This window comes from Xenopus tropicalis, chromosome 3 (genome assembly GCF_000004195.4).
Source record: "Xenopus tropicalis strain Nigerian chromosome 3, UCB_Xtro_10.0, whole genome shotgun sequence".
Taxonomy (NCBI): domain Eukaryota; kingdom Metazoa; phylum Chordata; class Amphibia; order Anura; family Pipidae; genus Xenopus; species Xenopus tropicalis.
Window position 1 is genome coordinate 58,671,765 of NC_030679.2, and position 11,880 is coordinate 58,683,644.

General features: G+C 38.4%; 1 protein-coding gene across 2 annotated transcripts in view; it reads right to left on the bottom strand.

The window, feature by feature from the left end:
* Positions 1-11,498, bottom strand: part of mdm1 (Mdm1 nuclear protein) — a 29,218-nt gene extending 17,720 nt beyond the window's left edge. Inside the window, exons 1-6 of one of the 2 annotated variants that reach the window (XM_012958653.3) lie at positions 11,278-11,498; positions 10,377-10,479; positions 7,321-7,679; positions 6,490-6,624; positions 4,233-4,412; positions 2,353-2,495 (exon numbers count right to left, since the gene is read on the bottom strand). In XM_012958653.3, coding sequence (XP_012814107.2) covers positions 2,353-2,495; positions 4,233-4,412; positions 6,490-6,624; positions 7,321-7,679; positions 10,377-10,479; positions 11,278-11,295 — 938 coding nt within the window. In that variant the 5' untranslated portion in view covers positions 11,296-11,498. 2 annotated transcript variants of the gene reach the window in all.
* Positions 11,499-11,880: the final 382 nt, after the last annotated feature.

The window sequence follows — 11,880 nt, forward strand, 5'->3', positions numbered from 1 at the left end:
AAACAATCGAGCTCCTCTTCTTATCTACCTTTAAATTGAAATGAATACTTGATCGAGCATTTATACTAGAATTAATAATCCAAAAGCAATACGAATATTAAACACTGCAATCTAGTTGTTGTGCTTACAAGGTCTGTAATTTGTGTATTGAGGCCTGACTATGAAAAGCACAAGGCCTTTAGGAAAAACACTGCAAAATAGCAGGGTGCACAAACGGAAATCTATAAATACTGAGCTCTGGAGGGGATAATGGGGCATAGTAGGGTCGTGGGCGGGGTGGGTTCAGCCCGAACCTGCTTGCGGTCTGCAGAAGTTGTAAGGAAGCTGAAACCCCCTGCCCAACGCACATGTAAACCCATTAGTCCAGCGAGTTTTGGGCCAGTCCACACATCACTATGGCGAAACCCTGAGCTAGAGGTTACTAAAGGAATTGATGACTAAAGAGAATGCGCCAGACAAAGCAGACAATATACTTGTTCACAAACAGACAACGCTTATCTAGACTTTTGGCTTCTATGGTTCATCGTCATTGCCATTTAAATAGGTTATCACTAAACCTTTTCCACTAAAATGAATGCTGACATGCTTTGTAATGGTGTGCCCTGGTCTGATGTGAAAGCAAAGTTTTCCCCACATTTAGGTTGTATGCAAGAATTCAGAGTGATTGACAGGTAAATAGATATAGTGCCACTTTAAGTGGAAAATGTTTTTTAGTTTTTTTATTTTTCTTTTGTATAAGTCTAATAAATGTATAAAGCCACAGGAAATTGGATATTATGAGCTCCTTTATGTTCTGTGACACAGTTAGTCTATGTAGAACAATGCACTGTAACATTTATCTGGGCTGCTAAAAACCTCCTGTTCCCCTACTGCTGTAACATTAGTTAATGATGATCCAAAATGACAAATGACAAAATGGCTCCACTAAATGAGCACAGTCTCTACTCCTTTTGGCATTGGCTGCCAGATTTAATTAGTTCCCCCAGCCCTTCCAGCTGTTATCAAACTACAACTTCCACAAATTAACTACAGCCTATGGATGTTAGGGAGTGCAAGGGGCTATAGTTCAGTAATGAAAACCTTGAGTCAATGGATAGACCCAACTGCATATGTGCATTAAAGTAATTACAGTAAATTTCCCAGAATTTACACTGTTTGACACTGCCCCCTGGAAAAGCAGCAGTGTAAGCAAAAGGAGGGGTCAGCAACTGTTGCTTAGAAAGCAAAACAGTAATATATAAACATACCAAGCTCTCATAAAAACAACTTATAATGCACTCTTGTCCCTTATGTACGTACGAGCCCTCCCACTATATCCCTCTAAAAGCCTGTAAGAAGATGCTAGAACCTTAAAGGACATGTCAACCCCAAAAATAATTTTTTGCCTAATAAAAGAAAACATAACTAAATAACTTTCCAATATCAATTTATTAAAAGTTATTAGTGCTTTAAAAGTTATTTGTAAATGTAATTGCTATTGAAAGCAGCATTTGCTGAACTCCTGGTTGTTATTTTTTAAACAATGTTGCAAGTGCCAGGCTCCTCCTGCAAGGCAGGTCTGTATAATCTGCTGGTGTTTGATACATGGTTTCAAGTGCCAGAGCCACCAGGGCAGGGAATAGAAAGGACTGGCAGACACTGCTTTTAATAGCAGTTATATATACAAAAGACTAAAAAAAACATTACAGCTATGTAATGAATGTATATTGAAAGTTGCTTAGAATTAAGTTTTCTTTTATTAGGTAAAAAAAATATTTTTGGGGTTGACATGTCCTTTAAGTGGGAAGAAACACGTAGCTACTTAGTAGCAGCTTCTTGTCACGGCTACTAACTGTCAGTAAATACCCTGCCATAGACAATACTGATAATTGTAAAGACAATTATCAGTAAATGATCAGCATTGTCTATTTTAGCAGCCATGACAAGTAGCTGCTACTAAGTAGCTCCGTGTCTTCACCCTAACTTCAAAAAGTGCTGGAGGGATGCTTGATTCTATAATCTTAAATTCCTGCTATGTGGGAGAACTTTGTTAAACACAATGGATGAGCTTGGACACTCCAACTCCTTACTATAACGCCACTGCCCACTTCAGTAGAAGGGAAATATTAGCACAAAATATTGTTTAACTAGAAATTTACTAACAATTTTAATCTACAAAGAGATGTGGATTTTAACATCTACTAAGGTTATGTTTAATTACTGCACAGTTTTATTTTGGATATATATTTATGTGCTTTACCCACTGTGTGGGGGGGAGGTTATAGAGATCTTATTCTGAATCTTCCCTTTCATTGTTACTAAGAAACGAATGAAAGCATGAAGAATTTTATTCACTAACAAGGCATTGCATACCTGCAGCTTTTGGAAGAATGCTTAAGTTGCTGAATAACTTTTTCTTTATGTTTCCTAGCATGGATCCTTTGCTTTGCTTCTGTTTCGGATTTGTCATTCTTTGGAGGGCTGCATATTGCCTCATTTATTTGTATCCTTTTTTCCTGGGCAAAAGAGATTTCTGTTTAAAGCACTTATATAAAAAAAAATCTCTGCACGTTTACCACTAAACTTGTTTTTATAATAATAAACTAATCATATAAGATAAAAAAAAAATTACCTTAGTAAGGCCTATGTCAGTTCAGAATATTAACAGCCACTACTTCTAGCTGGCCAGTTGGGCATAATAGGCCAATTGCCCTATAGAAAACAATGAAATCTGTTTGTAACCACCTTTACTGAGCTGCTACGCTCCCTGTGTGACACAAGCTAAACACATAATATGTTTATCATGTAAGCTTAATAAATCATCATCATTTGTGATTTAGTTCCTCAGTGGAGGAGATACAACATTGCCTTTACCTATACCTATGATGCACATGTAACAAGATATAGTTGGCAAAGACACCAAGGGCATATTTATCATAGCCTTTCAGATATCACAAAGAAAACTCTGCGTGAGTTAAGGAACTCAAATGGGGTTCTGGGTGAAAAAACCTCATTACTTGAGGTATTTTTCCTTGAGCAAGCTTTCTCTTTTTTAAGAAAGGCAGCTTGGGGGAAAAATACCTCAACTAATGAGTTTTTCCCCTTAATTCCCGTAGGGCTTCCTTCCAGATTGCTCGAGCAATCATAAATTTGCCCCCCCCCCCATATACGCAACTTCATAAACAGCATTGAAACACATGTGCAGTATGAAGCAAGGAGGGAAAGGAAGGGAGAATACCTTTTTAAAGATGGCTGCCTGTTCAAGAAAACAGATAGAAAATGTGAAGAATTGTGACTGAGTAAATATTTGATTAGGTGAGCCAAAAGTGTGGCGTTTTTACTAAACAATAGGAGGACTATTGGGCAGTATGCTTTTTAAATTTTGACTTGCATTATCCTTTAAGAAACCTAAAATTGCATACTAAGTTACTGTGTTGTGCTTATTATATATGAATTCATTTTACTAGGATTATCACTGAACATTATGTAGTAAAGTGAAAAGTATCTCCAACAGAAGACACAGGTATAAGATCTATTATCTCGGATGCTAGGAACTGCAGTTTTCTGGATTTATATCTTGTGGCCTTATAAGCCTATGATTAAGTGCCTGTGTGCATGAAACACATAAAGCTATGGAGTGTCCTACAGCTGCTTAAAATAAAGATTTCCTTTTCTTTGGTGGGATCTACTTGAGTGCCTGCTGTAATCTCTTGTGGTCCTGTACTCTGTGTCTTAAAGCTACAAAATACAAAATCTAAACACAATAAAATTGTTTCCTCATCAATATGGGTGAATGGTCGGTTTAATAACAATCAATCACAAAGTAGTGTTTTAATATTATAGACAAAAAATAATAATGAAGGAATGTTTGTTTAAATAAGGCCCCATGGAAAACTGTATGCCAGAGCTTTTTCGATTACAGGTTTTCAAATAACAGATCCCCTACATGTAATAGATAGTAAGGTTTCCAGCAAGGATTAAGAGATTATAAAAGTGCAAAAAAAAGTGTACGGTTTTACATGTGGCCCATAAAGAAGTTCAATAAAAAGCCGCCAGAATTCCCTAGACAAACCCAAAGCAATCACAAAATATACGCATCAATTAACAGTTAAAACACATTTTCATAGACTTATAGGTAGCTGTTAAAGGGTTATAGGCAATGGTCTATATCATTTTCTCAACAATGCAAAGAGTGCTTATAGGATGGAGGTTTTTTTTTTGTTCTTTTTTTCAACTCTGAGAAACTGTTTTACCTTTCTCTTAATGGAGGGGTCCTCTGGTTCATATTTAGGTACATGTTTTTCTTCCCAATCCTTCCTCAACACTGGACCTTTAGCAGGTGGAGACCCTTTAAACCGGCTTTTGTATTCAGTCTCTGTCTTAAGTGCATCCACATTAAATGGTGGGATTGATTTGTTCTTGTTGTATATAACCTAAAAAATATAGATCAAGAAAATTTCAAACTTAACACCCAGTCATTAGCGAGCATTTGCTACGTGCAAGTTAAATCATAGTCAATTTTCTTACATGTGGCATGTTAAAGGTGTAAATATTGGAATAACATTTCTATTTCTACAACACATAAGGCTGCCTTATCTGCAATTCATTATTTTTATGAAGACAAGGCAAACAAAACAAGTTGATTATAAATGGCAATCAAAATAAATAGCATGTCATTGTAACCATCCACAGTAACTGAGCATCATAACAGCAACCGAAGCAAGGTAACACATTGGTAACACTAAGTATTTTTGCTCAAAAACCTGACATGGGGTGGTTCACCTTCAAGTTCATATGTTATAGAATAGACAATTGCTAGCAACTTTCCAATAAATTTTCATTTTTTGTTATAGTTTTTTTATTTTTTGTTTTCTTCTTCAGACACTTCCAGCTTTTTTTTTTTTTTTTTACTTATCTTTCTATTCAGCTCCTCTCCTATTCATATTCCCAGTCTCTCTTTCAAACCACTGCCTGGTTGCTAGGGTAATTTGGACCCTAGCAACCAGATAGCTGCTGAAATTCCCAACTGGAAAGCTACTAAACAAAAAGCTAAATAATTCAAAAACCACAAATAAAATATGAATACCAATTGCAAATTGTCTCAGAATAGCACTGTCTTCATCATACTAAGGGGCAGATTCATCAAAGCACGAGTTCGAATCATGAAATGGGTAAAATTCGGATTAGATACGATAATTTCTGATGAACGGAAATGTCACAAATATGCTTCCGAAAAAATTGTAATAGTCAAGATAAAATCGTATTGGCGATCCGAAAGTCACAAAATTTTCGTATCTGAACGATTGTAAACAGCAGGAAAACCTTTCTGACTTTGATCCTTTTGTGCATGATTTTGGAAGCCTCCCACAGGACTCAATGGCACTCTGCAGCTCCAACCTGGCCCAAGGAAAGTTACGATAACGAAGCTTTAATGAATCTGAAACTTTCGTACTCGGCGCAACAAATACGATTTTGTCACACAAATTGTCGCAAGGTACGAAAAAGTCACACAAATTAATGAAAAAGTCGCAAAAATACGCATAGTACGAAAACTTAGAAAAATACAATTTTTTGTATTTGGAAGCAATCATACTTTGATAAATATGCCTCTAAAAGTTAAATTAAAGGCGAACAACCAATGTGTCACTCAAGCCCCCCCTCTGCCTTGGGGCACCTGACTTGAAAAAAATTGCTGGGGTGCACAGGAAATTTTAGTAATATCACTACGGTCCACTACTTAAATGTACACTCTATGATATCCTCTTGAATTTTGGTATACCATATCAAATATATTTACATAAAGGCCTGTTTATCCTCAATGAATGTCAGTTATCTGCTTCTACTGATGGACATCTCTATTTGCATTTGCAGGGCAATACAGTCTTATCTGGGTTTTGATTCACATGACACTTCTGATCAAAAAGCATAAAACTGCACCACATTTCAAATAGAAGTCAAAATGTCTGAGGGTATTTAGCTTTTAAATAGCATTTCACAAAACGTATGTTATATTCAGTTATAAACCTTTAATAAACAAAGACTTTTCAACTATAAGGGCTCTGGCACACGGGAAGATTAGTCGCCCGCGGCAAAACTCCCTGTTCGCGGGCGACTAATCTCCCTGAGTTGCCTTCCCCTGCCATCCCACCGGCGAACATGTAAGTCGCCGGCGGGATGGCAGACGCGGCGGCGCGATTTCGCGCTAATCGCCGAAAAAGACTGGCGAGTCTTTTTCGGCGATTTCCCAAAATCGCCCCGCCGTGTCTGCCATCCCACCGGCGACTTACATTGTGGCCGATGGGATGGCAGCGGAAGGCAACTCGGGGAGATTAGTCGCCCGCGAACAGGGAGTTTTGCCGCGGGCGACTAATCTCCTAAACCCTACCTATTTGTAGTTGCAACTAAGCTGCCATTGTGAACATATTGCGAGACAAACAACTCTGAGCAGTAAGAGACCAGTTGTTCAGATAAGGCTGAAATAACTGGTATAGGATGTTTGTTTCATATTACCTGTTCTGCAGCAAGCATCGGAGAGTTTTCTGTAGGAGTCTTTCTTTCAAACTGCCTTCTGTACTCCGACATCTTAAGTGGATGCTGTAAAGGAGCTGTGCTCAACCCAGCTTTCTTCTTCAGAACTCTGTGAACCTTTCAATGTTAAAATTCATGTTATTACAATTTACTTTTTAAACAACTCTTTTTATTTGAAGAATATATTTAATATAAAAACACCAAATAATTCAATATTTTAATTAACATCAAAATCTGATATTAGACAATATAAGGCATTTACTAACATGCTGCAAAGACACTACAGAAGCTATACGGTTACTTGGTATGTATCCGGTTTTCTTCTTGAAGGTCAAGGCTTTTGGGTTTAAAGGGCATGTCAACCCCAAAAATAATGTTTTGCATAATGAAAGAAAACATAATTCTAAGCAACTTTCCAATATGAATTAAAATTTTGTAGCGCTTTAAACGTTATTTGTAAATGTAATTGCTATTGAAAGCAACATTTGCTGAACTCCTGGTTGTTACATTTTAAACAATGTTGCAAAGGTCTTGCTTCTCCAGCAATACAGGTCTGTCAGTCTGCTGCCTTGTGTTACAATGTTTCAACAGTCTGAGCCACCAGGGCAGTGAATAGAAAAGGACAGGCAAGCACTGCTTCTAATAGCAATTATAAATACAAATAACTCAAAAACCATTACAAACTTGTAATAAATGTATATTGCAAAGCTGCGTAGAATTTTGGTTTCTATTAGGCAAAAAATTATATTTTGAGTTGCCTTGTCCTTTAGGTATAGTATCACCTGCCTATATTTAATCTTACGTGCTTCTTACCCCATTGGCTTTTGCCTGGGAATTTACTTTTTTTGAGGGAGCTACTGTTTCTCTGTTATCTTCAGGAGCTTCTATTGCTGTTTTTTTTACTGTAGATCCAACATCTTTAACCATTTTACTAGACACGGCATAATCGTTTGCCTTTTCTGATAACCGTGGTGCATCTGGTGTATGTAATTTCTCTTCAGCCAAAGATTCTCTGTCCAGATCAAGTCTTAACTGTACAGGTTCCTCCATTATAGATTCAGATATATTATATCCGTTGTCTCTTGGCTCCTTCCATTGGAATGATTTAGAAATTTGTGCCTTGTAATATGGAACTCGACGTTTTGAAGGGAATCGGGGTTCTTTAGAAATACCTTTATATAAAAAAAAAGCAATAATAAGAATTGTATAGATTTACACACTAATAACTAATATAACAGTGAATTACTGACTCTATTAGATAAAAAGTTTTTACGCAAATGTATACACAGAGGATTTGTTTTCCCAATAAAAGGTGGAGGCTCCCAGAAGTACGACTAAGGAGTTATAATTCTGGCACTTCAAACAGCCTCCAACTCAATAGAGGTCCATTGGTACTTTTTAAAGGGCACCTATCACCCCTATATTCTTTCCCCCACCAGAGGTGAGGCCTAATAGAGCCCACACTCTAGTTGGGGGAAATAATAGTTTTTTCTTTTAAATAAAACTTCACCCACCAGCGCTGGGCTACCCGCACTAGAAGGGAGCTCATAATGCACATAACAAGCGGATCGCTCTGCTCGCTTACTATGCGCATGCGCCTGATGTAGGAGCAGAGGATTTAAATCACCCTCCTACGTCACACATATGCACATAAAGAACAAGTTGCAGAACTCGCTAGTTATGTGCATGCATGTGCCCTAACATGGCTGCCCACACTGGGGTTCCCTTCCAGTGGCAGGGCCAGTTCTTTTAAATAAAAAAAAAAAAAAAAAAAGATTGTTTCCACTTTGTGGGATGCGGCTCTTTTAGCCCGCACCTCTAGTGGGGGAAACAATGTAGGGGCAATAGGTGCTCTTTAAAGGAGAAGGAAAGGCTTAGTCACTGGGGGTGCCAAAATGTTAGGCACCCCCCAGTGACTTTAATCGCTTACCTTTTACCCTGGGCTGGTGCCCCTGTGAGAAGAAAACAACACCAGCCTGGGGTACCTGTGAGTGAGTGTCTCCTCTTCCTTCTTCTGTCTTTGCGCACATGCACAGTAGAGTGAAAAAACAAACTTTAACAAAAAAGGCCAGCTTCTACTGCACATGTGCCGGCCCCAGGATTCAGAAGGAAGAGGAAACAGTAGCTAGCAACTACCACGGGCTGGTGTGGTTTTCTTCTAATAGGAGCACCAACCTGGGGTAAAAGGTAAGTGATTAAAGTCACTGGAGGCTACCTAACATTTGGCACCCCCCCCCAGTGATTTTTACCTTTCCTTCTCCTTTAAGCTCAGTTAATAGAAATGGACTATTCCACACAAAGAAAACAAGTGCACATGGTTTAACCATGTATTTATTATATTGTTTTCACCTATTTTCACATACATGGTTATATATCCAGTTTTGCAAACTCTAATGCCAATAGTATTACATAACCATGCCAAAATTAATACCAATTTCTACTGCTGCCCAAAGATTGACATTTCTTAAAATACCATAAAATTATCTAGTGGGTGAGCTGTGATGGCCTGTGTCCATTAGAAAGTCTTTTTTAAAAGTTACTTTTTTAGTAAAATCAATGTTAATAATGAAATGAAAATAACTGTTGTAAATTCATATTCCATAATTAAATTGACATGTTTAAAGACTTATTGTTAGCAATGTAATACACTGATATCATTCATATATATAAAACTTGTTTGTTATTTTTATTAGTTTTTTGGTAACAAAAATATTTGCAATATTTGTAGATGGGAATAAAGTTGCACAGCTCTGGCCTGAGTGCAGCTACACTAATACAGAAGAGCAGAGATCAGCCCCAAAAAATGTATGCATTGTCTACTCTGCTCAGTGTAGCTGCACTCAGGCTGAAGCTGTGCTCTTTGTGTGCCCTTGCCCTAAGGCAGACTTGAGCTGTTCTGCTTGTATAAAAATGGCATCAGAACACGAATTAGGTGCATAGCACTTTAGTAAACATGGGCGCTAAGTTAATTGTGGCATTAAGAAATGTACAGTGTTGATTGACACTAAACAACAGACAGTTTAACAACTTCAGTAAATGTTTACTTTTTCATCTCTTGCTAGGATGTAGAGGTCCCTTTCATAAAAAAATATCTAGGTATTTAAGCTAGACTGTACTCTATTTCTGTATGATCAGCATGATTACAGATGCTCCTTTATATTGTCACTCTATGTACCTGGTCAGTTTCCTCTGCTTAAAGAAGAAGGAAAGGCAAAGTCACTTGGGGGTGCCAAAATGTTAGGCACCCCCAAGTGACTTGAATCGCATACCTTTTACCCAGGGCTGGTGCCCCTGTTCAGAGAGAACAGCAACAGCCCGGGGTACCTGCAGCGCTTCCTCCTTCCTGTATCACTCGCGCACATGCGCAGTAGAGTGAAAAGCCAAACTTTAACAGAGAAGTCGGCTTTTCACTTTAATGCGCATGTGCCTATTGTGTTAGTCGCAGCGAAACGAAGCCGGAAGGAGGAAGCGCATCGCTCCAGGTACCCCGGCTGGTGATGTTTTCTCCTAACAGGGGCACCAGGGGCACAGGGGTACGAGGTAAGCGATTAAAGTCACTTAGGGGTGCTTAACATTTTAGCACCCCCAAGTGACTTAGCCTTTCCTTCTCCTTTAACTCTAATCACAAATTTATAGTCCAATCTTTTTTTTTTTATTCAATACCTACTCTATGTTGCATATATTTTGTGAAGCGGCAAGACATTATCTTTAATATTAAAGATCGACTGTGAATGCTGCAAATATAACTTTTACAAAATATACTTCAATACTGACTCTCATCTCTCAGTACAATTTTCTTGAAAACTTATTACAGCTCTTAAAGTTAGCCAGTACAACAGAACTCAAGATAAATATAAAACTCAGCTGACCAAGTTCATCTGATCGAAGGCCTGCCCATCTTGAGCAAGTGGGTTCCTGCTCTAAGTCTTCGTGGTTTTTCCATGTGTAATTTCGGTCATACTCCGACAAACCCTGTATTGAAAAGCAAATATAAATTGTTTGAATGCTAAACTATTCATAGTTACCTGGTAGTTCAGGCTGCATAGATCAAGATAAGCCTTTTGGCCAACAAAAGTTTTCAAAACAGCCGTTTCAGAGTTTGTATTTCAACACTTCCAGAGTGCACACTGAAAATTCTATTTGCATATGATTAATTGTGGGCAAGTCTGATGCACTTATTCATGCAACAACCCAGTGGGAGTCCTGAAGCTACAGTCCATTTCATGGCTGTGGTATCTCCAGGCTTTCCAATCCTCAGGGTTAACAGGCACAGTTGTGTATAATTCATCAGAAGAGGAATAATGGGCTCACTGGCAACCATCTGGAAATACAGCAGTAACTGGAGACCTGCAGATTGCCTGTGCCTTATAGTAACAACTCATGATCTTCATGAGTAATAAATATTCATAACTAAGGCTGCAAAGTGAAAATATTTTACATGAAATGTAAAGCTTATGAAAAAAAATCTTCTTTTTCACTACGTATAAATGTAATTAGCCTTTTTTTTAATAGGCCACTCCAATCGTTTTATACATTTATTTCACCCCACAAGTAAAACTGGGCAGCGTGCACATTTACTTATACTATGCGACGCTCTTGTCTTTGGAAAAACAAGTACAATGGTGATTTTGCCTTATCCTAAGTATCAGGTACCACCATGATATACCACTGCACCCCCATTCCCATAGGATTACAGCTGCTGCCTTCAGCGTTCTCACTTCCTTATCCATAATTCCTTATTTATATATACATCACTGATTTGTATCGCACCTTGAACTGTACCGGCATGGTAGCGTCTTCCCCAGGTGTATCGCCGCTGATCCACTGTCAGTGTGTGTGTGTGAATTGAACACTACGGTCAAGCACAGCGGTGCCATGTAAACAGAGCCAGTTACCAGGGCAAAGCAACATTCGAGCGTCCCCGTGGATTACGCATGCGCGCAGTAACGGCCGTGACAGCTATTCCACCAATCAAATGGCGGATGGTAGCCTCATTCCTATTAATGCTGTAGCTAGGGGAGTGTGACGTAGCGATTGTGGTTCATTTGTTAGAACGGCGAGACTGTTTATGTGCTTCGGTGCTGGCTGCGATTTTTATGGAAGGACGCAATTGTTTTGTTTTATTAGGAATTTGTAATAAAAAGAAAGGCAATTATTTGTCACGTGTAATTTTGCATAAGGTAGTCTTTTCCCTGTTTGGACCGGGAGTCGATAGAAACCATTTAGGCTTTGAAATGCGCGTAAAGTGCAATTTTTGCCATTTTTTGCACTGCATAGCAGCATTTTCCACCCAATAATATCAGTGTAATTGCGGTAGTGAGAAAGGATACAACTGAAGGGATACAATTTGTGAAGCTCTGTTTGTGAATTGGA